The sequence below is a fragment of the Trachemys scripta genome, chromosome 8 (assembly GCF_013100865.1).
Source record: "Trachemys scripta elegans isolate TJP31775 chromosome 8, CAS_Tse_1.0, whole genome shotgun sequence".
In the NCBI taxonomy this organism is placed as follows: domain Eukaryota; kingdom Metazoa; phylum Chordata; order Testudines; family Emydidae; genus Trachemys; species Trachemys scripta.
Genome location: NC_048305.1, coordinates 85,262,410 through 85,288,945, shown reverse-complemented (window position 1 = coordinate 85,288,945; position 26,536 = coordinate 85,262,410). Strand labels below are relative to the sequence as shown.

At 41.8% G+C, this 26,536-nt stretch overlaps 1 protein-coding gene across 3 annotated transcripts in view; it reads left to right on the top strand.

The window, feature by feature from the left end:
- The window catches only part of ST6GALNAC3 (ST6 N-acetylgalactosaminide alpha-2,6-sialyltransferase 3), a 336,438-nt gene that overhangs the window by 210,983 nt on the left and 98,919 nt on the right, over positions 1–26,536 (top strand). For all 3 annotated transcript variants that reach the window (XM_034778727.1, XM_034778728.1, XM_034778729.1), the window contains exon 3: positions 13,354–13,763. In XM_034778727.1, coding sequence (XP_034634618.1) covers positions 13,354–13,763 — 410 coding nt within the window. The remainder of the gene's footprint in view (positions 1–13,353; positions 13,764–26,536) is intronic.

The window sequence follows — 26,536 nt, the reverse complement described above, 5'->3', positions numbered from 1 at the left end:
TACTGCTCTCATCTGTGTGTGATTGTGGCAGGCAGGCAAAGTAAAAAGGAGCAACGTAAGGAGAAAGAGACACTTTAGGTTTCATTAACTATTCAACTCTCATTCATTCACAATTTTAAAATGGACTCTTAAAAGTATCAAAGCTAGTTAAATGACTTGGAAATATATGGAAGATGATAAAGGGGTGTTATATTTTAGCACTTCTAATCAGTAATGTATGAAATTAAACATTATATTAGTCGGGTTAGTGATTGTTGGAGCGAGTTAAGGTTGTTTGAGTTATCGTGACTTCATATTTTCCAATATTTTGTTGGTTTTTAAATTTTTGTCATCACTTAACATTTCCAAACTTTCAATGTTTGTTTGTTTTAAAAAATTCAGCGTTCCTTTATTTTTTGTGGTTTTGTTTTTTGTTTTGTTAACCCCTTTAGGAAATTGTTGTCTTCGTGACTTTTACTTTGGTGTACTATTTTTTTTATTTTGGTCTTGGGTAATATGTTTGTATATTTATTTTGATTTATATCTTTATGAAAATATGCCTCTCCCAGACTCAAGCAGTGTGTGTGTGTTTGTGCACATACTCACTTCCACAGTGGCAGCTGGATCCTAGAAATGTTGCTGGTGGGGCTAAAGATAGCAAGATCCCTTTCTCCACACACACTCTTCATATTTTCAAAGTGGAAAAACTAGGGCACTGTATTCATGGGTATTACAGGGAAACATTTTACTGGGGGATAAGGAATACTTTGGGGAAGTGGAAATAAAAAGGGACACCCTCTCCCTCCCCCCTTTCAAATAAAAAACAGTGACACTTTGCAGTAAAGGGCAGGGTGGAAGAAAACCGTTTTCTCTCTGTAACCTCTTTACTGTACTTTCCTAGTTGCAACATCTCCGTCTCCAATCTTCTGTTCTCTCCTGTGTGCGGGCCTCCTACACATAGCTACGCACACAAAGGCCATTAATTGACTCAATCCCTGTGCACTGAACTCTGCCTAACCCATCCATTTCCTGGCTCAGAATCTTCTTAACAGCTTCTGCTCCTCCAGCTCCACCTTCCATCTGCTCCTGATCACGCATGCGTGCACACATTCTGTTCCCAGTTCATAGATTCATTGGTTTTAAGGCCAGAAGGGATGATTAGAGCATCTAGTCTGACCTCCTGGATGTCACAGCCCATTCCATGTGACCCAGTTACCTCTGTATTTGAGTAAAGCATATCTTCCAGAATGACATCCAGTCTTGATATGAAGACATCAAGAGATGGAGAATCCACGACTTCTCTTGGTAGTTTGTTCCAATGGTTAATCGCCCTCACTGTTTAAAAAAAATTGTACCGTATTTCTAATTTAAATGTGTCTGGCTTCGGCTTCCAGCCATTGGCTCTTGTTATGCCTTTCTCCTCTAGAGTAAAGAGCCATTTGGTAGTCAATATTTCCTCCCCAGCTGAGCACCCCTACTCTTCCTAACCTCTCCATTTCTCAGAACCACAGTCTTCAGCTCTAAGCCTCTTCAACCTGAGACACCCCTCCGCCCCCCGACCCAGAACACCTTCTCCACACTCCCCCGCACAACACACTATTGCAGCACACTTCCTTCTTCTACCTACCACCCATCATCAAGTCCCTCCACCACCACCAGGATCAGGAATTTCCCTTTCCCCTGTGTCAGAACCTGCTGCCTGTCTCAGCCCATTCCCTCACCCCCAGCACACACTTAGAGTCAGAGTTAAAGGCCAGAAGGGTCCACTCAGTCATCTCGTCTTACCTACTGTGTATATCAGACCACTAACACCACGTGGCACCTGCACATTAAACCTAACAATCAAAATTAGAGCAAAGTATTACAGCCCACAGGAGACTAGACTATTATGTGCCACTGGACGATAATAGGCAGTACTGTGGTGCACCAGTGCCTGAGGCCCCTGCCATGGCAGGGAAATGATTATGTGGGATATACCCAGATAATCCTGCCAAGTGACCTGCACCCATGCACTGCAGAGCAAGGAGATAGCCTCCCACAGTCACTGCCAGCCTGACCTAGGGGGAAATTTCTTCCCAATCCCACGTATGGTGATCAGTTAGACCCTGAGCATGCAGGCAAGAACCAGCCAGTCAAATGCCTGAGAGAGTATTCTTGGAGCCACCTCAGAACCCTGACCCTCCATCCGGTGTCCTGTCTCCAGCCAGGGCCATGCCTCAGATGAGGGAGATGACAACAACCATCAAAAAACAAAAAAAACCCCAAACCTCTAACACTATGCAACCTTGTTGGGTCTGAAGAAGCATGAGGGAAAACAGTAAGGAGCATGTGCAGAGAGCCCTATTCACTGAATTAGCCCCACTGAAATGTCACTGCTTTCCCTGTGCCTCCTTCCTCTGCTACCTGCGGTTTGGGCACTCCATCTCCAGACCCACCAGTTGTCCCCTGAAGGCAGCAGTTAGTACTTCACCCTACAGTACAGCAACCATCTTACGCTGTTGTGGGATTATTGGTGGGACTTAGTCCCTTTAGCCCATAATGACCCCCCCACACACACAAACACCTTTGAATGTAGGTGTTTGTGTGTATCACCCAAACACAGACACACACCTAATATGCACAATTTGCTTTCTACCACATCTATGACTTTTTGGGGGAGTATGAATCATAGACCACAAACTCAGAAGCCTCCACATTTGATTTGAGCACTAATTAATGTAAATATTTTCTTACAAGGAAACTGTTATTTTAACATACATCTTGCCTTTAAAAAACATTTAGGTGCTTTTAGAGATTTTACATTTTTTTTTAAATAATCAGCCGGGAAAGGAAAGGAATGGAAAACCTTGGGCACTGACAAAGCTACAGGAACAAAATATTCCACGGCATTATTTTCATGGAAATTAAGGGTCTGTTCTTCCAATTTCCATGCTATTCAAGCTCCCATTGATTTCAGCTGGAATTTTGCCTGGATACAGTCTGAAATCTGTATGGGTATTCTTTTGGTTCATTATTTGATAACTAATCTGTGGCCATACAGGACTTTGTGATTGGACTTCACCAAGGCAGAAGGACAGGACTCACTTCTTCCTGCTCCAAAAGGACAGGTCTCCACCACTCAAAGCTGTTAGAAGTACAGAACCTATAGCACAAATGTGTACTATGTCCAGATTCTGTCCATTTAAAAAAAGCGCTCTCTCTCTCGTCATGCTATTGTTATGAGAGAGAGCTTGATAACCTGCCCCTGGAAGCAAAGAAGAGCCCAGACCTCATTCAAGCAAATGGATGTTTAAAAACAAATACACACAAAGGAGGAGGCTGACACATGGAACCATCTAGCCAAATCAACCTGGTGGCCACCCTCAGAGAAGTAAGGAGCTAACAGTCTCCTAGGTTTCAAATACAGGAGTGGGTGCTGGGACAAAATTTTCTATGTACAGTCAGCAGAGATGAAGGGGTCCATCTGTGGCACTCATTGCAGAATCGGGGCCTTCCTTTGGGAAAACTTTGGCTGGGTCAAGTAGTGGTGAATAAGGCTCTCTGGGGTGCCATACTCAATTCAGAGATGGAGGGAGAGCACACAATGAAGTATATAGCACTGATTAAAATGTGGCTAATTGACATATGCACTGAATCAGCATTGTAATAGGAACCATAATCAAATAAACTACAGCAATGCCTGTGCACAGTAAATCATTCAGTTAAAACGTCCCTTTAGTTTCAAGGTTTTTAAAAATGCAGCTAACCTCCAGTAGTTCCCATTAATAACTTAAAAGGCTTTAAAAGGCATCTTTCTAATTATCTGAGCAAAAAAACCAAATCTGTCTTAAAGTTTTCCTATAGCGCCCAAACCATAGTGTTTAAGTGCTTGTGTCTCATATTGAAACTTAAAGCTGAGTTTGTTGCTTTCTGTAACTAAAAATAGTTTTTAATGCTTCAAGTTCAAAACTTTAAAAAATAATGATTTGGGAGCTTGGACCTTAGATTTGTAAAAGGAGAATTCTTACGGCTGACTCAGCCACAACATAGGACAGCAAATATTCCTGGTATAGTATTGAGGGTAAGAGAAAAGTATATGGCCAGCAGCAAACATGCATTTCCTTATTAGATAAAGTGTCCAGCAATTAAAACTCTGGACTCAGAAAGCTTGTTAAGGTTTATTTTGTCAAATGAAGAATGGTATTGGTTTAACAACTGTTGTAATAAGCCTTATTGTTATTCTTAGCATAGATTTTTTTAATTTCAGAAAAATAGATAATTAGCATTTTAGCTTATCACTTTCTCTCCATGCATACAAATAATTTGATAGATGGACCACCAAGAGTGACTAAATTAAATAATGGATCTAGACAGCATGGTACTGAAATAAATTGGAGATGAGGCTTCTAGCCTGTTAGCTGGATTTCCACTTTTTTAAAATAATGGGAATACAATCTAGTTCTTTCGTGAGTTTTTGTTGCTCAGTCTAATATCACTTTCTCAGATCAAGGCACAAATAAATTGACCAGAAATAAAGTGAAAACTTCATTTTAGAAATCATATAATTTGCTGGTGGAAAATGTTCAGACCTATTCAGATGGGAGACATAACAGCCAGTCACCCTCCTGCATCTGTAATTTGGCCAACTAAATTCCTAGATAATGGCCCATTATTAATGACAAGTGCTGCTAATAGGAAGTTATTAGAGGAAAGCGAAATCAGAACAGATCTTCTGCATATATTATATATTTTAGTGCTATCTGTGGGCATTTACTATAAATACAAATTAAACCAGTGGTTGCAAAATAATCTCCCCCACTCTCCGCCAGTATTTTAAATATGGGTCAATGTCTTTCTGAGACATAATCAAATAAAATTTCTGGGTTGCCCCCCCCCGATAATTGACTCCGTTCCAGAGTGACAGTGAATTCTTTGTGCAGATATTTATTGCTAGCAGGCTGGTCTTCAGAGGAATCAAAGAGCCATTATGGAGAGTCATCTTGGCCTTGGTTGTCTTCAAAAACCTCATTCTGTAGTACACTCTGTATGGGAGGATTATGTGCTGTGCGTTACTTTAAATTGTACTGGGCTACAATGTGAGATATCAGATGTGAGAAATTATTTTTGGTCCTCTGGTATTGTGATTCATTCACAATCCAGTCCATGCACTAACAGTATGTTCCTTCACACTGTGTATCCTTGAGCTGTAACTGACATTTTACCTCCTGGTGCTTTGTACTGTTTTTCTAGCAAATATCCCTGCATAAAGAGGAAAGAAATGTTCATATCTGCCTGATTAGTAAAACATATTTAATTTTATCACTAGTATCTCATGAAAAAATCAAAGAGAGACAATGCGAAGGATAACTTTATAAGACAACTTAAATTGTGGCATTAATTGAAAGGAGGCTCCAACCTGTTTCATCAGTACCATGTATTCTTTGGACAGTATTGTTGCAAATGTAAGGGGACTGTTATCCCCATACTAACATTCAGTGGCGGTGTTTTGGTGGCTAGCTCCCAGCACTAAAAGGGGAAGGGTCAATGGGAAATCAGGAGCCTGAGACTGACAGTCCCCAGGGGCAATGGGGAGAGGCCAACGCTCCAGGTCAGCCTGATTGACAGGGCGGGCAGGCTAGTCAAGGAGTCAGGAGGCTCCTGTCCTCAGTGTGAGCTGGAATTGCCTTGGTCAGACAGAGTGGGGCTGAGCTAAGGAGAGAGCAGGGGCCCGAGTTAAGCTGCTGGGAGCAGAGTTGCAGCCCCAAAGCCAGAGCACAGCCCAGAGAGAGCAGAGCTGCCCTGGGAGCAGAGCTGCAGCAACCAGAGCCAGAGAGGCCAGACAAGCAGCCCAGGGAGCTGAAGAAAGAGCAGCAGCAGCAGCCGTACTGAGGCAGAGTGGAGCAGTCTGGAGCCGAATATGGTGAGCAGCTGGGGAGAGTGAGGGGGACCCTGGGCAGTGGGCCCAGCACAGGGAGATGCCTCAGCCAAGAGGCTCTGCAGGCCAGACTTGGAGGGAGATCGTAACCCTGACAGGGCAGGGGTGACGCTGGGAAGAAGGGTCCTGCCACCTAGAGCCTGAGAGCGTGTGGCCACCTCCAGAACAAGTATCCGACCCACAGCGTCTCTGCAGCGCAGCCAGGGCCTGAGAAGGAGCCTGGGACCTACAAGAAACAGACTGTGAACTGCCCTGACATTCCAGAGACACTGTTTGTGATGTTCCCTGCCACAGAGCGGGGTGATGTTTCCTTAACCTTTCCCATTTTTCCTTATTCCTTTTGCTTTAAATCGTATGTAAGGTCAGGAAAGCATCCGGTGCAGAGAGAGTATCCCGGAGTGAGGACACCCTAGCCCCTGACCTAGGTGACCACAGCAAGGTTGGGGGTCGAGCCCCCCCAGGAATCCTGGGCCCAGCCTTGTTGGGGTTACGAGGACTCTGCCAGACAGGAGAATGCAAGGGGAGTCCTCGAGGGCAGGGAGGCCTCTGGGTAAAGGAAGTGGGAGCAAGGACTCGGATCCTTCCGCTAGCCCATTTCATCAGGGTAGTGCAGAAGCCAGGAAAGTTCCCCACAATAGTGGGACTATTTTCCCGCTTACACAAACACTGTAGAAAGCTGCAAAAGAGCTTTAAGCACATTTTGGACAGAGGCCATTGCATGTTGAAAACTGATTATTTTATGTTTAGAGTTAATGCAATTTGTTGTAAAAACTTCTTACTTAAATTGTGTAGTATTGTTACCTTTACTCAGCACAAGACACAACCAATCCTACAATGCTAATGAGAGCAAGTAAGCAACATGGTGAGTGTTAACATGAATGGGTTATTGGCTTCAGCATGCAGCAAGCAAGCATTTGGCTAGAACAATTTCTGGCTCTTGAACTATTACAACCCTATGATATTCCAAAGGCGGTATATTTGCAAATGAGTGATAGATGGAGTTGGACAAGCATTCTGGTTATTTACAGCCATTAGCTAGAACATTTGAATGACATTACGCATGTTCTAGAAAAGTAATTTCTTGGGTTTTGCTGGATGAAAAGTTCAGCTTTCTATGCAATAGTTATTTTAATGTTGTCACTTACTAAGTCTCTCTGGTTTTTGTTGGGCCTTTTACCTTTTCCTGGCTTCACACCACTTTTTCTGACTTTCCTATAGAACATTTATTTCTTTGCCTGTTTCATTTTCAGTGTCTGCTTCCTCTGTTTCGCCCTTTCCCTTACATTCCATCTCTTCATATCCCTTTGTCTTTCTAGCCCTACATTGTATTGTATATTCTACATTTTCCTTTATATATTTTCTCCCAGTTCTCACCTAAAAGTCAGTCTCTCTCTCTTATACCCTGTTTCCATCAGTCACCCACCAACACACTTATCTATAGTCATGCCAACACTGCCTTGCCCTCAGATATAGGGCTAGAATGGTTTATCAGCTACCTAACAACCAGGGGACCAAGCTAAGAAGATGATCCCACTGACCAGGGAAAAACCCGGTTACTAGTTTCAGTGCCTACCCCAGCTGCTGCTCAGAGCTTTCTCAAGCTCTAACAGAGTAAAATTTACCTGACTCTTATCAGTTTCAAAGCTGCCCATGCTGTTCCCAACAGCAGTGGCAGACACTGATGACATTCCTGTCCACTGCTGTTAGGAAAGCTGCAAGCAGCCACAAAGGCACTGGAGCAGTCTGTCTGCAGACTCAGAAAGATGCTGCTGCATCTGTTTACACTGTGGTTTGCATTTGGAAGGTTTTCTTCGCAATCACAAGGGTAAAAATGGTAATTTTTTTTAAACAAAAGGCTTCTATTCTGAAGAAGATAATGGCATTCATGGGAAAAGTATCAAATGTGTTCCAAGCCCTCAGGCTGCCTGCCCTGTTGCAATGGCAGTGTAGCTGTAATAAAGGCACGCTACCAGGTTTGCCCACCAAACACAGCAACAATCCATAAAATACCAGTGCCCTCTTCTAGCCAAAGTAAAGGGGACGACGTGGCCCTTTCAGGGTAAGTCTACACTGCAATTAAAAACCTGCAGTTGGCCCTTGCCAGCTGACTCAGGCTTGGGCTCATGGGCTTTTTAATTGTGGTGTGGACATTCAGGCTTGGGCTGGAGCCCGGGCTCTAGGACCCTGCAAGGTGGGAGGATCACAGATCTCGGGCTGCAGCCCGAGTCCGAACATCTATACTGCAATTCAACAGCCCCTTAGCCCGAGCCCCACAAGCCCGAGTCAGCTGACACGGGCCAGGTGCAGGTGTCTAATTGCAGTGTAGACATACCCTTAAAGAACTTTTATCCATGAATAATAGTCCTGTGGCAGCTAAATCCATGTCTGGAACAAGAAGCCGGTGATCCTTCTTTATTCAGCCCTTTGTTGAAAGACTTCCCATTCAGAAACTATCGTACTCTGGTCTCCAACTCATACAATTCAAATAAAAACTTCCTCTCATACATGGAGTAACTAGGCACATACAATTGACAGAGACACACACCTAAATAAAATACCCTAGTCACTTGTGTCTCAGGAAGATCATTATAAAGAAGGGAGCATTATGTTCCATATCATTTAGAAACTGAGACACATGTTGACACATGGCTTATTTTGAAATAATGTCCAAATGTTAAAATGTTTATGAATTTTAATATTACATTTTATGAAGACTCAGACATTTGCTGCAGTGCAATGCCGAGATAGGAGCCAAACCAACTGCTGGAGTTTAAAAAAAAAAAAAAAAGGCAGGAGGAAAAGGGGAACAACCACAGTGTAATCAGATCTGGGGCTGCTTATTATTATTTGATGTTAGCTATAGATTATTATTTTTATATGGTGCTCCTGAGAGCTGCATCAAATTGAAAATTTTGGTTTGTGAACACGCAAGCAAATTGAGCATTGACTCTCTTTCCTTCTTTCAAATGTGCTAAGTATTCTCTAGGAGAACCCTGGAAATTCTTTGCTCCCAGTTAGAAGTCTGCAGAAAGTGATTCAGTGTAGATTAAAAACAGCTTGGTTAATCATTACTGAAATATGGGAAAAATTAAAATACATTTTTTGCTTGTAAAGCAGAGAAAAGCAATAAAAACAATGCCAGACGGGTAATGCCTCTTTTGTACCTTTCATTTGAAAGACCTCAAAAGCACATCAAGATGAATAAAGGCAAAATCTATTCCCTATTGGCATCATTATACATGTTGTATCCTCTAACACTAAAACTCTAAAGACATCCATGAAGAGTAGAGGAATAAATGGCACTGAAATGAGGAATGCATCTCTGGAGCTTTGTTCAACCGGCTTTGTTAGAATTCACTCAAATTGGATGATTAGAAGAAAAGATCTCATTTGTTTCAGCATTAGGGGAGTAAATTAATATGTGGTGAATTGCTAATAATTGTCCCTTTATATTTTACATGTGTATTGTCTCCAAATTACAAAATTACTTTCTCATTATTAAAATAACAATGGAAAAAAATAAATCTGCATTTCCTTAACATCATTAGTAATTGAATCAGGAGGCTGACAGAGTAAAGCACAGAGGAGAGGTAGAGTGGTGCACTGTGGTACACTCAGAGTCAGGGATGGTTTTGCATCTCTTGGGCCAAATTCAGCTTCATGCCAGTGGGAACTACATCTGCTTACCTCCAGGGCTACATTTGGTCCCACCCGTGAGTAAATTTGGATGCATCTGGTCAGCTGTAGTTAAGATTGCTCATGACCTTTTTTCTAATTCTCCTTGTTTCATTATTTAATGACTTGACCTTTGATTCTGTGGAGCCACTTCAGTACTAAGTACAAAGATTTAATAACTAGAACTGGCTGATAAGTGACCTTTATTACACAGACATTTCTCTTTGCTAGAGAAACAACACTGTTTTGCAAGTTTTAATTCACAGTTTTAATTATCTTTTCTATTGTCTGTAAGCTTGCACAGAAAATTGAAAGGTCAAACATTTCATTTTCCTTACTGATTAAAATGTAAGTGCTCCACAACTGTTACAATGTATCATTCAAAAAAGATGGGACAATTTGTCAGAATCATGCCCAGCTAACATTGCTGAGGAGTTTTATATAGTTCTGGGCAACAGCACAATGAATCATTTTTACAGAGGCAAAGCAAATTATTGAAGATAATAGCTCAGAGAGAGAGACAGAGTTTAGGGGCTATAGAAGTATCTAAAGAGAGAGGGAGAGAAGAAAAGGTGAATGGTTGTCTATGGTCACTTGTTTTCTTTAAGTAATATAATATCTAGATATTATGTAAATGTATTTAGGGTTTGTGAAAGTTGCCGGATTATACCTTTGATTGAAGTCCTTTAACTAAAGAATATATACAGTATCGGTGCAGGCTTCCGCACACTGTCCTGCCAATGTGCCCTGACATGGGATCACCAGCTCTAAAGGTGAAGAGGGCATTTTGTTCTCCATGGAGTTCAATTCTTGGCTTCTATGCTAAGGTTGCCGACAAACTAGTGTTTAATCATGATAGTATTTTTGGGATGTAGACACCTATACATAGTCATCAATGGGGTAGGTTTTTGTAATTCTCTCATCTCCATCTCCCCCCACCCTCTCATCCCATATTCATGCACCTGTCACTAGAAATCCTGTCCCTGCTTCTTTCTTCTCTTTGTGCATATGACACCCTGGAGTTTTGCCATTGAGTTTAATGGAAAGAGGATCAGTCTCATATAGCACTTGGAGGGTTAGTAATACACAGGAATGGTAATATAGAATATTGAACAGGAAAAAGAGTTATAGAGCAAGAATTGTTGAAACCATCATTCTAAAAGGTGGCAATTATAAATCAGGACAACAGGCTACTGGGCTACTTCCACAGAGGGCTACAATAAACAGTAAATGAAAACTGATGCATATTCTGTAGTTAGACCGCAGAGGGTCTGATTCAAAGCTATTGAAGTTGATGGAAAGATGCCCATTGATTAACTTTGGATCAGGTCCACATGGAGTGCTGAGTTAAGTCTTCATTGGCTTTCCGTGGAGCTGATTGCTTGTAGAAAAGGTGCAAATTAGAACAGCTAAGGCAATTCCATCTTTTAAAAATATTTGTTCTGAGAAAGGCTAAAGAGACTGAGCCTCTTCCTGTGAAAGAGAGCAGATTGCAAGCTAACCTAATGTATCAGCATTCAGAATTATGAAAGGATTTGATAAAATGGAACAAGATAAATGGATCACAACAAAAAGGTTAGAAAACTGAGGGACACCATTGCAAGTGTAAGTGTATGGCGTTTATTGAGGCAGAACAGTTTTACTCAGTGAATAGAAAACATGGAATAAATTTCCAAGTGAGACCATCAAATCAAAGAATTTAAATGAGTCTGAGAGAGCTATACATTTTAATGAAGAAGGAAGGACACAGCGAGAAAGCAATAGCATGAGGCTGAGACAGCTTTAAACGGGACTAGATTCTTGAACCAAGTGATCTTTTCCTGTCCACCAATTCCTTGTTCATTAGTTGTTAGTTTGAACTTTCATCCTAAAAAATATAAATTAATCTACCGAGACTGCAACAGTCATTTCATGGTGGTATGTGGGTTATGCTTATAGATTTCTTTAGTTCATCCATCCATGTACTCTCAGTATTTTAGGGACGATTTCTGTAACTAAGTGGTAAACAGAAAGGTGGTTGTGTTCAGCTGCATCTCCTGGGATTTCATTCATGCTGCCAGAGAGCTATTCAGGACAGCTCCCAAAGACTACCAAACATACAGCATTCTCTAAAGAAAATATTGTTGATACTTTTGTGTGCGGTCAAGCAGCCTTCACTCCTGGTGAAATGAGGAAAAGACATTTTAAAAAACAGCTAGAGCACACCAATCACTCCAGCACAAGCCTTTACATCTGTGCTTAACGTTCCTTCAGGGGCCTGGTGGGTAGAACCTTTGTTCAGTTACGTATTTGTTACAAATAGGAGGCACTGTTATTGTTATCATTTGGCCCTCTCCTAACCTGTTTTTCAGCTTCTGACCTCACAGTTTTCACAGCTATGGCATTAGTTTGTTGTCACAGAACAGATTGGGATGTCTTAGTTGGTTTCCTTCCAAGTCTGCAATTGTCAAATGTGGCTGGGACATGGATTCACATCACTGAAGTAAAGGGCTCCCACTCGGCTGCTAGCCATCCTTTAGAGGGGCAGGTAGCACGCCATAAGGCTGATGGCTCAATACTCACTGGTGTAAGAAGGCAAATGGAGGCATTTACTGCCGGCAGAGAGGAAAAGAAGAGATCAGGTTGCTGATCAAAGGTAAAGTTGGAGAGGATGCATTACCTGGGCTATCGGATGGATTAGGGACCAACATCAGCCCAGGTCCACTAAGCATATGTAGACCTGGCTGATTCTTCTAGGACTGGTCTGCTTTCAGGTGGATTTAGGATTCTAGATTCACACGGCACACACTTGAATTACATATAGTGCTTTTCGTCTTCTAGCTGTTTATAAAGACTTAGGGCTCAATTTTACTCTTCTTGGGCATCGGGGGGTTGTCTCACATGCGTCAGGCAAACAGTATGTGAAACAGGCTAATTCCCCCAATACCCATGTGCAGTAGGAACCTATTGCTATTCCCATTTCATGCAGAGAAGCAGCTCAGAGAATGTGCTCAGGTCCACAAAGAGAGTCAGAGCCAGCATTAGAAGGACTCAGGTGTTCTTGGTTTGGGATCTGAACCTGCACTATTGAATTCAATGGAAATTTTGCTATTGACTTCAATAGGCATAGATCAAGCCTCTATCTCACAGGTCCCCAGTCCATTTGTGTCTCATTGGCTCTTCCATGGGACATAAGTGTCCTCTGAAGAGAACCTGTATACATATAATAATGTGCTTCAGACATAAGGAGCTGTTTTATAACAGTACAGGCATGTTTTCCCATATGTTCATAGGCTCAAGCTGCAGAAGAATGCCTGCTGGAGAGCCACTTCAGAGCTGACTTTTATCACAGATTAAATATCCATTCATCCAGACCTATAGATGAAATATGCAATCTATGCACAGCTACATTTCCTTCATTCTTTTTTCTGTTTTTAAATCTACGACTGACAACAATCTCTTACAAGGGAACAAAACATCCATCTAACTATTATTTACATGTTTCTTATTTCAAATTCTTTTAATTGAAAGGAAAAAATATATAGTGGAAGAAAAATTATTACTTTCCAGTTGACTTTGAAATGAGGAGAGCAGAAGCAGAAGATTAGCGTGTGCTGATTTGTTTAGTAGAAAAGGATCTCATTCAGGGCTTCGGAGCAATAGACTTTACCGCCCTCTCCTCTACACAGGATTGATGTGCTTTGAGAGAATCTTGCTCCCAGTTTGTTGACTATTTACTTCTTTTAACTAAATTTTCAAGTTCAATGTGTAAGGACCTGTCATCTGTTTTGTTCTCTCTCTTTCAGCCTCTCCAGCTAGACTGTGACATCTGTGCCATTATTTCGAACTCGGGTCAGATGGCTGGTCAGAAAGTGGGAATTGAAATTGACCAGTCCTCCTGTATATGGAGAATGAACAATGCTCCTACCAAGGGTTATGAGGTGGATGTTGGGAAGAAGACGACCATACGAGTGGTCTCACACACCAGTGTTCCCCTATTGCTCAAGAATCCCGATTACTTTTTCAAGGAAACCAATAGCACGGTATATGTCATCTGGGGGCCTTTTCGAAACATGAGGAAAGATGGCAATGGCATTGTGTACAACATGCTGAAGAAAGCTGTTGACAGCTACCCCGATGCCAAAATCTATGTGACAACAGAAAAGCGCATGAATTACTGTGACGGGGTATTTAAGGAGGAGACCGGAAAAGATCGGTAAGTCCTGCCTGTGAAAAGTTACTCTGACGTTAATGACAAAAGATAGGCAAGAAAAGGCCATCTTGCATGCCAGCTATTCAGTGAGCCCCCAGATATGTTTTTAATGGATTCTTATATGTTTTTGACTGTTACGAGCGCTTGATGAGGCAGCAGACAGGCCCCATTTATCCCACCTACGCTACCTTCTGTTCTTTCCATTTTTGTTGGCCTGGATCCCAAAAAATATTGGATATCTTCCTAAATCCTTTTCAGAGCTGTGTGTTGTTTTCAGCTCAATTTAATATTGATTAAATTGACATGTTATTTAAAGAGGGGAGGCCTGCACAACATCATTCCTATACATACAACCTCAGGACAAAGGGGGGGAAGAGGTCTTATATTTACCTCTTTTGTCATGATACCCTGTAGCTTTACCTCAAGTCCAAATAATTCTGTTTCAGTTAAAATAGATTATCAGGCATATCACCAAATGGCTAGTGTTTCTAGTAAAAGTATACCAAAGTTATATACCCCTGGCTTGTGGAGAACCATGTGTGTGGTTATGCTGCTCCAAGAGGGTGCTATATGCATGATGGAAGGTCAGTGTATTCCCCCTGTACCAGGGCCGGCTCCAGGGTTTTGGCCGCCCCAAGCAGCCAAAACCAAAAAAAAAAAAAAAAAAAAAAAAAAGCCGCGATCGCGATCTGCGGCAACAATTCGGCGGGAGGTCCTTTGCTCCCAGGCGGAGTGAGGGACTGTCCGCCGAATTGCCGCCGAATACCTGGACGTGCTGTCCCTCTCCGGAGCGGCCGCCCCAAGCACCTGCTTGAGAAGCTGGTGCCTGGAGCCGGTCCTGCCCTGTACAGTACAGAGTGAGCTCTACAGAGGCCATCTGTACAGCAGCATGTGGGGTTGGGGCTAGAGGATCTGCCATGATCTATCCCCATCCCATCCATGGAAGAGTGTGCTGGGAGAAAGGCTTCTTTAGTCCTTCACCCTACACTCTCCCCCACCCCCCAACCACACACACATTAGCAATCAAGTAACATTCCTATGTCACCACAACAATTGTTTCCTGTTATTACTTTTCCAAGTAAAACTATTAAATGTATCATTAGCTTCATTTAATGTGATTTGCCTGGAGGAAAACAAGGAAAGCAAGCATCATGTCACCAACTGGGACTCCTTGTACCCCAAGACAACACTCTACAAACCACTAGTGGTCTGTGGCCCATATTTGGGAACTACTGACAGGGCCGGCTCCAGGGTTTTGGCTGCCCCAAGCAGCCCAAAAAAAAAAAAAAAAAAAAGCCGCGATCGTGATCTGCGGCGGCAATTCGGCGGGAGGTCCTTTGCTCCGAGTGGGAGTGAGGGACCGTCCGCCGAATAGCTGGACGTGCCGCCCCTCTCCGGAGTGACCGACCCAAGCACCTGCTCGCCAGGCTGGTGCCTGGAGCTGGCCCTGACTACTGACATGCATCATCAGTTAAATCCTCAATACGTGTTTTGTTGTGCTGCTTCATTCAGGGGTCTGGGTCTGATAATGAAGTCTACTTGGGATCTATCCTGCTTATTGAAGCAGCAGAGAGCAACAGAGCTCCCTGGATGAGAAAAAATGGCTTCATGTATCATGCCAGACTATTATGATGTTGACACAGACTCTTTCAGGTACCTCAGCCAAATATTCCTTCAGTTCCTAGGAGAAACATCAGCGCTTGCTTCCAATATTAGTTTGAACAGTGCTCTGTTTTTATCATGTTCCAAACAAGAAAATTGGAGGGAAACCAAGTTCTGCTCAACTTTAAAAATATACAGTGTGAGTTGTAACTGGATTTATTTTGGGTTTAATCCTAAAATACTGCCCTTACGTATGGTGTATATTCCCAGTACATAGTAAGATTACAAGAGATTTCTAGTTTGTCAAGCTTTTAATGAGCTTTCTGTTTCTACATGTTGATGTAATGTCTCTTTAGGAAATTAATGGAACTTTAAATATTCTCACCATAATGGTGCTCACATTCTATTTTCAGAGTTATGGAAAGTATCAAACAGGCATATGGTGTATCCACCTATAGGCAAATAAACTCTGCTCCTGCACCACAGAAGTCAGTGGGAGCTTTGTCATTGATTTCAATAGGCATGGGATCAAGCCCATAATTTGTCATTTTACAATTCAGTGATTATTGGTCAATGGAAGAAACAGGCCAGACCCCATTATTGATTAATAGAAAACAACCTTCCTAATTTCAAAATGAAGTGATTTTTGTTCTACAGGGGGAGCATAATATCTGCTTGAAACGGGCTTCCTGTATCTGGGGATTGTTCTTGACACACACTATTGTGAATTTGGGCAGAGTTTGGTCATTCAAGGGGGTGTGAGAGCTCATTCACTTTGAATAATTGTTGTGCATAAATAATATACATTGGTAGACATTCACAGTTTTGCATTAATGCATTTTAGTGGCACTGCCCTCTGTAGTGCTGTAAATCCAACAGTTTCTCTCAATACTTTACTGCACTTTCCTATATTATGTACATAGAGTCAGATGAAAGGAGAATTTGAAGCACATTTGAAGAAATGCCAATTTTACATCATTGTATTTATTTGAATCCAGGTGGGTAGTTATAAAGGCAGTTATAACTTTCCCTGTACTTTAGAAATGTAAGGGAAAACCTTATAAACTTCACTTAATTGGTAATAATAGAGAAAACCGTAGTCTCCATTAAAGCAACAGAGCCAATTCTGGTCTGATAAAGTGCACTGAGCAGCTCTAAATAGGTTTTAATTAGCTGCCGCCAAAGCTGCACCACCCTCAGGGATGGGTACAATTAATGAAAACTAGCAGCAAATAGATCAATGTTACCAGATGTTATTGCCTTAGGTGAAGGTGATGAGGAGGAAGGGAGTGTCTTTTAAGGATCATTTAGAAAACAGTCTGCACTAAAAGTCACTTTCAGAAAGCAATAATATAATGAATCCTGAGTTTGCTAATATCACCTAAACCAGTATAATGTGAACTCCATTTCTATCTATACGGCAAACAGCTCAGATTAACAACTCAGTGTGGTGCATGTTGTATAGTGCCTTCAGCAAGAAGAGTTCTGCAATCCGTTAGGGGGCAGCAATGCTGCTATAGTGTTCCCGTTCAATTATACATAAAGCCATGGGACCATCAAATGGAGCTGCTGCACAATCAATGATTCACACCAGTGGTGATATTGGTTACTTCTGGTATGAAATTTTTTAAAAGAGAAACCTAAACTAAGCACAGCTTAATCTGGTGGTTTTACTTATGGCTTATACATGTAACAACATAGAAAGCTCCATGATCTCACATAGAAAATGTATTCCAGTGTCCTGAAATTCTCATTAAAAGAAACAAAATAAGAGGACTCTAAAACCTGGCCTGTTTTGTATGCGATTGACTTCCCATACACACCATCTGAATTCTCTATTACACCCATACCCAAACAATTCAGTTCAATGACACTTTATTGGCATGCTTAGCTATGCAAGTGTCCCTAAAAAAGATTCAGTGGTCCATGTTTTCAACCAGGGAGTATAAATAAAACAACTCCCCCCCCCCCCTCCCAAAAAAAACCCCTGTTCCTTAGTTTAAAGGGTTATTTTTTGTTTGCTTGGTTGGTTGTGTTTTTTTTTTTTTTTTAATATCTTGGACAACTCCTAAAGCAACTAAATGGCTTTTGTGCTTTACTTCCAGAAGTTCTCAGCCTCCTCTGTGCTTGTGCCAGATGGTGCTGCATATTAGGTTGTGAGAAAGCTGTTTTATCATTTGAGGCAGAGAGATGGATCATTCTGCTCACTTACTTCTGAGTCAAGATTCAGAATTTGGGTGCGGTGTTCAACCTGCTATTTTGTGCAGTTACTCGTTAATTATTTATTACCTTGGCAATATATGAGCCTTTTATTCTAACACTGTCATTTAGCTCTCACAAATTATATTCATTTACTGTTCAGATTGACACGGTTAGCTAACTGCAGTCATCGCATCTCACCTCAACTAATATGTGGTTCTCCATGTGTCTGATTAATCTATACAAAGCCTTAGACTAGTGAGGATATCACTGAAATTAAGCAATAAAAGTACATCATGTTGCTGCCACTTATATTGTTTACTTCATAGGACAGTCTCACCAAAGTAATTAAGCTAGTAGTGGGCAAATATCAGTGCTTTAAACAATTTCCATGGATGTTGGCTTGAATCAAATACTGAATTGCTTGGAGCATGTTTGTGCCCCTTTTGTACAGTAACTTCTCACTTAAAGTCATCCTGGTTAACGTTTTGTTGCTATGTTGCTGATCAATTAGAGGACATGTTCGTTTAAAGTTGCGCAATGCTCCCTTATAACGTCGTTTGGCAGCCGCCTGCTTTGTCCACTGCTTGCAGGAAGAGCAGCTAGTGGGGGCTTGGAACCAGGGTGGACCGGCAGCTCCCCTATCAGCTCCCCGCCTCCCTAAGTTCCCTGTGCGGCAGCCGCCCAGCTGGCTATCAAATTGCTGGCAGTTCAGCTGTCCTTCCCCCCACCTCCATGTGCTGCTCCTGCCCTCTGCCTTGGAGCTGCTCCTGCTTGCTGTGCGGTGGGAGGAGAGAGGGCGGCTAATATCAGGGTGTCCCCCTCCCCCCAGCTCCTGTACCTCACTTACCCATCTCCATGGGGGGGGGGACGATATGACAGGGCTCAGGACGGAGGGAGCTTTCTGGGAACAGCTGCTGTCTGAACTTGCTGATTAAATAACAAGGCAGTGTACTTAGAGTGGGGTCAGCCTACTTAAAGGGGCAATGCGCATCTCTCTCACACACACAGGGTGTGTGTCTCTGTCTCTGTCTGCCATGCTGTCTCCCCTCCCTCCATTCGTGCTGCCTTGTAGAGTGTGTGGCTACATTAACAACCATGGGTTAATCCTTGAGGGCTCAGCCGATTGCTAGTTCATCATTTAGCAGTAAGGCATCCCCTGAGAAATATCCCACCCTCTGACTTTAGCATCTCAACCAAGCTTCACAATCATTATCTCTGTGTACAGTATTAAATTGTTTGTTTAAAACTTATGCTGTGAGTGTATGTATGTGTATATAATATAGTCTTTTGTCTGAAAAAATTTTCCCTGGATCCTAACCCCACCTATTTACATTAATTCTTATGGGGAAATTGGATTTGCTTAACATCGTTTCGCTTAAAGTCACATTTTTCAGGAACATAACTACAATGTTAAGCAAGGAGTTACTGTATTTGCTTTCCACAGATACACTAATTTACTGGCAGGAAAACTTGTGGAAATAGCAAATGTTAGGCCAGAGTTACAGAATATTTAGAAAGCCATTCTTGTACAGAAAGTTGTGAATATTGGTACTGGAAACCTGGTTTTAAGAGCTGGAGTCTGCGACTCAGGGAGTACAAACAATAATTCGTGACCTATGTGTATGAAGTAATACTTTAGATGGATTTAAAAAGTTATCTTTGTGTTCTGTGTGCATCTCTTCATAACGAAAACTGTAAGGAAGGTGAAAAACTAAGCTACCTCCTTCTGTTTTGAATGTAAGGGGATTGTTTTAAGAAAATGTTATTTTTTTACAGAACCAGGTAGATGTATTATTAGACAATGGAAGATGCCTACATAGCTAAATAGGAAATATATAAATATTTGAGTAAGCATTTTTTTTTTGGAGGGGAGGGGGAGTTTTTGTGGCTTTTGTTCAAGTATATTCATATCCTCCATACCTAGGCCCTGAGCCTGTAGCATTAAAGCCAATGGGAACTTTGCCACTGACTTCAGTGAACATAGAATCAAGCCTCTAACCATGTACCTTACTACAGTGCCAGTGTTCCAGGTACATGTCTCTGGGCCTGTACTGAACTACTCCTTGGCACCTCCATCCTTTTGTTTTATAAAGGAATTTCTTAAAAAAAAATTAATGGCTTCGTTCATCTTAATTCATACAGTGACTAACAGTTTCATTGTCAGTTAAGGCTCCTTTATTACCTGAAAAAAGCAAGGTTATAAAGCATGAAAGCTTAATGAAATAAATGGGTTGTTCATTCTAAAACACTTAAATCTCAACCCATATCACTGGTTGAGGTCAATCACAGGCCTGGTAACAACTGTTTAGGAGTTTTATGCTCTCTGTATTTACTCCACCATGAACTGATAAGGCGCCATTTGTTTCTGAATATGCTAGATTTATTCCCTGTAGCCCATTAATAGCTGCATTTATGTTTCTTTATGAAGATTTTCCTAATTAAGATGAACATTTTTCTCTATTAGGCAAATGGAACTCAATTGAAGGAGCTCATTTTTTCTTAACATGCCAGTAAATCAGTAAATACTACATAAAGCAATAGCAATTGCATTAAGAAACACAGCAATCACTGCATATACCAATTATGTAGTAAAGCAAAATTTTGTAACAAACACTTGATCTATATTAACTAATATTTGTGTGATAAAACTGTGGTAGGGAATGGATTTGTGTGTGTGTGTGTGTGTGTGAGGGAACTTACTGATTTTGTAATTATTGTTGACTCTAGCCTTAAAATTATTTATTGTTACCTGATGATGTAAGCCAAGCATTATATCATAAGTGGACACTTGATCTTCCTCTGTGCATTTTCCCCTTTCCTTTGAATTTATCTGTTGATTTGTGAAGAACAAAATACCACTTAATCTACTTTTCTGGTTGCTCTCTTGGTTTTGGCAAGCCAGGTGTTAAATCCTTATTGCAGTATGCTCCATTCTCTTATTTACATATGCCTTCCTCCCACAGCACCCAAATTTTCTATCACTGATACCATAAATTCGGCTCTACTGGTCATAGCAACATTGGGAGTCCTAGCATGGAGGAAGTGCTGCCTGCAGTTTTGCCTACTCTGAGAAAGGTTAGACAACATAGTGGTAAATATGCCAGCAGCCCTAGTAGTTGTGTGTACTCTAGCTCTCCCACCATTGCTACTACTGGTGGAGCTACCTGATAGTAGTAATTGTAGGAAATTTGGGAGGAAAAAGATTAGTATAGGCACAGCTTATATGGAATTTTTGATATAATTTGTTGACACTTTGCTGGACCGACTCCCATAATACAGTATTTCATGACTTTGCAGCTCACCATGGCTAAAATGATTCTCCTTTTTAAGGTGCCTAAATTAGAGCCATAGGAGTTGTGTTTTTTAAAAAAAAGGATAAATTCGGGTCTTTCTGAAGAATATAACTTTGTTGCCGAGTGAAATGCAAGTGTCCTAAAACCACAGTCATTGTTGAAAGTCTTCGCTTATCAGCAACTGTCCCCCCATAATACAATAGTTGAGATACACTACTTAGACTAGAAGTTAAATGCAGTATCACAATTACCTTGGTGTGATAACTGTTGGTTATTGTGGGCTTCTTAATGGAAGTCACCTGAAGTGCACTGAGTCATATGTAGCATTTATGCTTCTATAGCAACCACTTCATTCATCTACAGGATTTGTTAAAAGAAAACTCACTGCAGTTGAACAAACTGCTGAGACTCACAAAGGGAATTTTTGTTACAGAAATGCCAGTCAGGCCTTGAAGGTGGCCCATCCTGGGAGCAGGATAAAGCTGACAGAAAAGTGTAGCTCTAGATGGAAAAGGTTGTGTGCGCATCTGACCACTCATTAATCAATCAGGCTCATTCCCCCAACAACTAGTCAGGCTTGTGTGTACAGCATAGAAACTTTCAGGGATGATGTGAATAAGGGCTAAAAATGACCTAACTCCAACATTTTTTTAGGATGTACCTGTTGTACCAAATCTACAGAGGATCCACCTCTCTACCAATCTTTGTGTAGACAGGCAATGGTTGAGAAGAAAGATTGTTCAACAGCGAAAGCTAGAACTGCCAAGGAAATAGGTCAGCCAGAGCCCAATTCAGACTTTCTCTTTAAAAATGTCTGAAGAGAAACTAAACAAAACTACACTGAAAAATCAGTGGGCATAAAAACTGTGTGAAACTCCCCAGTTATTGTCCACCTATTTCTGTAGAAAAACGAGAATTTACGCTCCATTTTAGAATGCAGCCCTAACTGTGAAGCTGCTATCAGTATACCTCCGTGATGTATTTCTATTTTAATATAGACAAAAAGATTAGTCTTTCATAGGTTAAATATCTATTCCATACAGAGAATATATGATACAGTTTCAGAACAATAACACTGCTGTGCGCATGTGTTTATACTGTAGATCTGTGGTCTCCAACCTTTTTACACCCAGGATCACTTTTTGAATTTAAGGGCAACCCAGGATCTACCCCGCCCCTTCCCTGAGGTCCTGCCCTTTCCCCAAAGCCCCGCACCACTCACTTCATCTTCCCCCCTCTCTGTCACTCACTGTTCCCCACCCTCACTCACTTGGGGTTCAGGGTGCAGGAGGGCTGGTTTGGGGTGCTGGCTCGGGGAGGGGGCTCAAGGCTGGGGCTTGGGGTACAGGAGGGGGTTCAGGGTGGCGGCTCCGGGAGGGGGCTCAGGGCTGGGGGTTGAGGTGCGGCCTCCCGCTGGCAGCACTTACCTCCAGCGGCTCCCAGTCGGCAGCGCAGCGTGGCTGCCACTAAGGCTCCCTGCGTACCTCGGCCCCACACCACTCCTGGAAAGCGCCAATGCGCCCATGCGACCCCCGGTGGAGGGGAGCGGGTGGCATGTGGCTCCGCACACTGCCTCTCTCTGCAAGCACCACCCCCGCAGCTCCCATTGGTGTGAATGGGGAGCTGTGGCCAATGGGAGCTGCAGGGACGGTGCTTGCAGAGAGGGACAGTGCGTGGAGCCACATGCCACACGGGGCCACGCTGGCCACTTCTGGGAGCAGCGTAGGGGCGGGGCAGGGCAAGGCAGGCAGGGACCCTGTCTTAGCAGCAGCCCTACTAGCGCAGCCATAGATCACGATCGACTGGGAGATCCTCCAGGATCGACCAGTCAGTTGCGATTGACCATTCGTGACCACTGCTGTAGATGGTAGAAAGTAACTTTCAGGGATATATAACTACACTTCTCCCCTTGATGTTCTTTTGTGATATAATGCAACTTGAAGTGAGACAAATTCAACTGAATTACAGTATTGTTTCTTCTGGTTAGATAATCAAATTATCTAAGCTTGTAAAGGTGGGCATAATTATGAATAGTGTGCATAAGATGTACTGGGGGGAGGGATAGCTCAGTGGTTTGAGCATTGGCCTGCTAAACCCAGGGTTGTGAGTTCAATCCTTGAGGGGGCCACTTGGGGATCTGGGGCAAAATCAGTACTTGGTCCTGCTAGTGAAGGCAGGGGGCTGGACTCAATGACCTTTCAAGGTCCCTTCCAGTTCTAGGAGATGGGATATCTCCATTAATTATGATTATTATGGTGTAGTGTTACTCAGGTGTTAGTGCCTTCAGCAGATTTTGGAAGTTGCAACAGTTTGAGAAATATGACTTCTTCTGCAGGGACTTGGTCTGCACTAGCAATTTCTGTTGGTACAACTATGTTCCTCAGGGGTGTGGAAAATCTACACCCCTGAGCAACGCAGTTATACCGACCTAACTCTTTCCCATCAGCGTAGGTAGCGTCTTCACTGAAGTGCTATAGCAGCACAGCTGCATCAGTGCAGTTGCATCAGTGTGAGCTGCACCGCTGGAGCCTTTTAAATGTAGACAAGCCACTAGTATGAGTCTTCAGAAATGTCCACAAACTGTTTGTGTGCTGTCTCAGATATTGATTGGTGTATATAAGGTGGTCTGAGTAACAGTGCATGTTAATGTGACCCATCATGGACTCATCCCAAGCAATTCTTGTTTATAATACCATTCAGTGTGATTCACACTCCGCACTATAGAGAGAACACACAACCCTAACCTTCCTGAACAACCCTACAAAGTGCATTAATATCAAGTAAAAATACAACTGCAATCAAGGAAAATGTTCCTAAATGCCCATGTTTTTTTATTTTTGTAAGGTTACTCTGATTATCCTCCCTGATCCTTGTAAACTCCTTTTTCTTTATTTTTATGTTATGGAAGAATCATCCTATAAACATCTCCTTTATGCTATTGATACATAGGCTAGAGAGAGAGAGACATGATTTACCTGTCCAATAACCTTCTCTAAATGATTAATTTAAATTAAAAAAAAGACCATGATGCTTGATGCAAAACATTTGAAGATAGCTGTAGAAATTACCATGATGCCACAACTAGAGGATTATCACATCAGGATGAAAATAAGCAGCAAGAGCAGACGAATGCCTAAGAAACAAAGAGTCTATCTCTAATTACATAAATCTCCTTAGCTATAAAAAAATAAGGAAAGATAAATTTCAAAAATATATGCTAAGTACTCAAGTGTTTCTTCATAAATTGTTTCACAGTTTTCATAATAACATAAAAATGGCCACTCTGAGTCAGCCTAATGGTCCATATAGCCCAGTACCCTGTCTTCCAACAGTGGCCGGTACCAGACACATCAGAGAGAATGAACAGAAGGGGGCAATTATTGAGTTATCCATCCCCTGTCATCCAGTCCCAGCTTCTGGCAGTCAGAGGCTTAGGAACACCAGGAGCATGGGATTGTGTCCCTGACCATCTTGGCTAATAGCCATTGATGGACGTATCCTCCATAAACTTATCTAATTTTTTTTTTTTTTTGGAACCCAGTTCTACTTTTGACCTTCACAACATCCCCTGGCAACAGGTTCCACAGGCAACAAATTTCCATGAGGTATTGGCTGCAGTTTACATTCACAAGATATTCTGAAGCTCCTGTCTCTTAAAGATATTCCACAGATCTTCCATCTGAGTATTTCCAAGCACTTTACTGACATTAGTTATTTAAACCTCAAAACATCCCTGTGTGTCAAGAAAGTATGTATCCACTTTTTACAGAGAGAAAAACAGGCTTAGAAAGATTAGTCAAATTCCCTGAGAAAAGGGACTTTAGGAAAACAGTGGCTACTGCTGCTTAGAAATTCATGCAAAAAAGGCTTTTTAAATTTTGCATGCGTCACTATGACAACTTCTCAGTCTTCTGCTATTTCATGAACAATCAAAATTTCAGGGGAACAAAATCACCTGAAAAGTACTGGCAAAACAGTTTTCAGGTTACAAAAAAGATAGTCACCAAATTTGTTCACTTCTAGTATTGTGTTCTATGTAGGTTTCTGTACTGTGTTGATCACTGTAGCTTTTGAGCACCTACCAGGAGTGCATTAAGCAGCGTAACTAAATCTGTCATGTGTGATTTATTCCCTCATCCTCTCCGCAGGGGGAGAATTGTGTGTTCTGGGTTTCTGAGGCGGTTGTTTGGGTTTTGGGGGGTTGGGTTTTTTGGTTTTTGTTCACACACTCTGTGAATATATTAGAGACGGCAGGGATGAAACTGTATCTTGCACTTGGAGCAGAAGGTGGTGACGTATGTGATGGTTCTTAGTTCCTGGGGGAGTTCATTCCATAGTCTCAGATGAGCTACTGACAGAGCTTTGTCTCCTGTACACATGAGCTCCACCCTTTTGGTGGATCGTTCCACTGTGCCGGAGGAGCAGAGTTGTTGACCACTGCCTTCCTCTCAGAACTTTAGGCTATATTTTAGGCCTGCTGGGTCCAGACCATTCTGCACCTTGAACATAAGGACTGAGACTCTGAATTTGATTTAATATTCTATGGGAAGACAGTGAAGAGACTGGAGGACAGGTTTGATGTGTGTACAGTGTCCTGGGCTGGTGAAGAGAGGCACTTACAGCTTTCTGTTCTAAGGGCTAATGGCTTCATGCCCAGATATATTGCATTGCTGTAGTCCAGACAAGAGGTGACAAAGGCGTGTGTAACTGAGGATACGTCATTGTTCACAGGATGGGACAGAGTGCCCTAGTCAACCAGAGATGATAGAATTATTTGTGAATGCTGTTATTTGAGAGGTGAGGCATTATAGTCGATATGTTAGGTGCACAGAGGTCAGATGACTTGTTGAAAATCAGACAGTTACTTAATGGCAGATTAAGAAATACATCCCCAGGAGTTCTCACTCCTAATCCCCCCCTACTGTGATTACTAGATAACATTCCTGTTAAAGGAATATTTTCAAGAATTGGGAACTTACACACACACACACACACACACACACACACACACACACACACACACACACACACACACACACACCCCATACTCCTGATGGACAGAATGCAGAGTGTAGGGCTTCTTGTTAATTTTACTAACTGTTAATGTATTGAGTGTAATGAGTGGACAGGACTGGGATTATACATCAAACTATTAGAATGTTAATTTCCCTTGATCCAGACATCCTCAAAGAGGAAGTTTAGATCCAATTCCAAAAGTTAAGACTTGAGTGCATCTTTATTCTCCGTTTTTGAAATTTCATCAATAGACTTGACATATGTTAGACTAAATTCAGAGTGGTATTAGCAGTAGTAGATCAAAAGATCTCAGCTGAGTTGCTCCTTGCTTGCATGTATCAGGACTGAGTTTGGCCAATTGCATATATATTTTCTTCACTGTTATTTTGCAATTTTCCCTGTGGCCGTAATATTGATTTTTGAAACTGTGGCCGTCATTATAGTAAAATGGAGGCATTAATAATTTGATCTCTATGGGTGGATTATAATAAAAGGCTTTATAAATAATTGCCCACTAATGTGAAAAGTGGATACATGTTCAGTATTATATTGCTCATAATATAATCATTAAAATAACAATTATGTGATAATGAAAGGACTTATTATGCTTTAGTTTATCTTTACATAATGTTAATAGCTAATGAAAACTGTGAAGATTATATC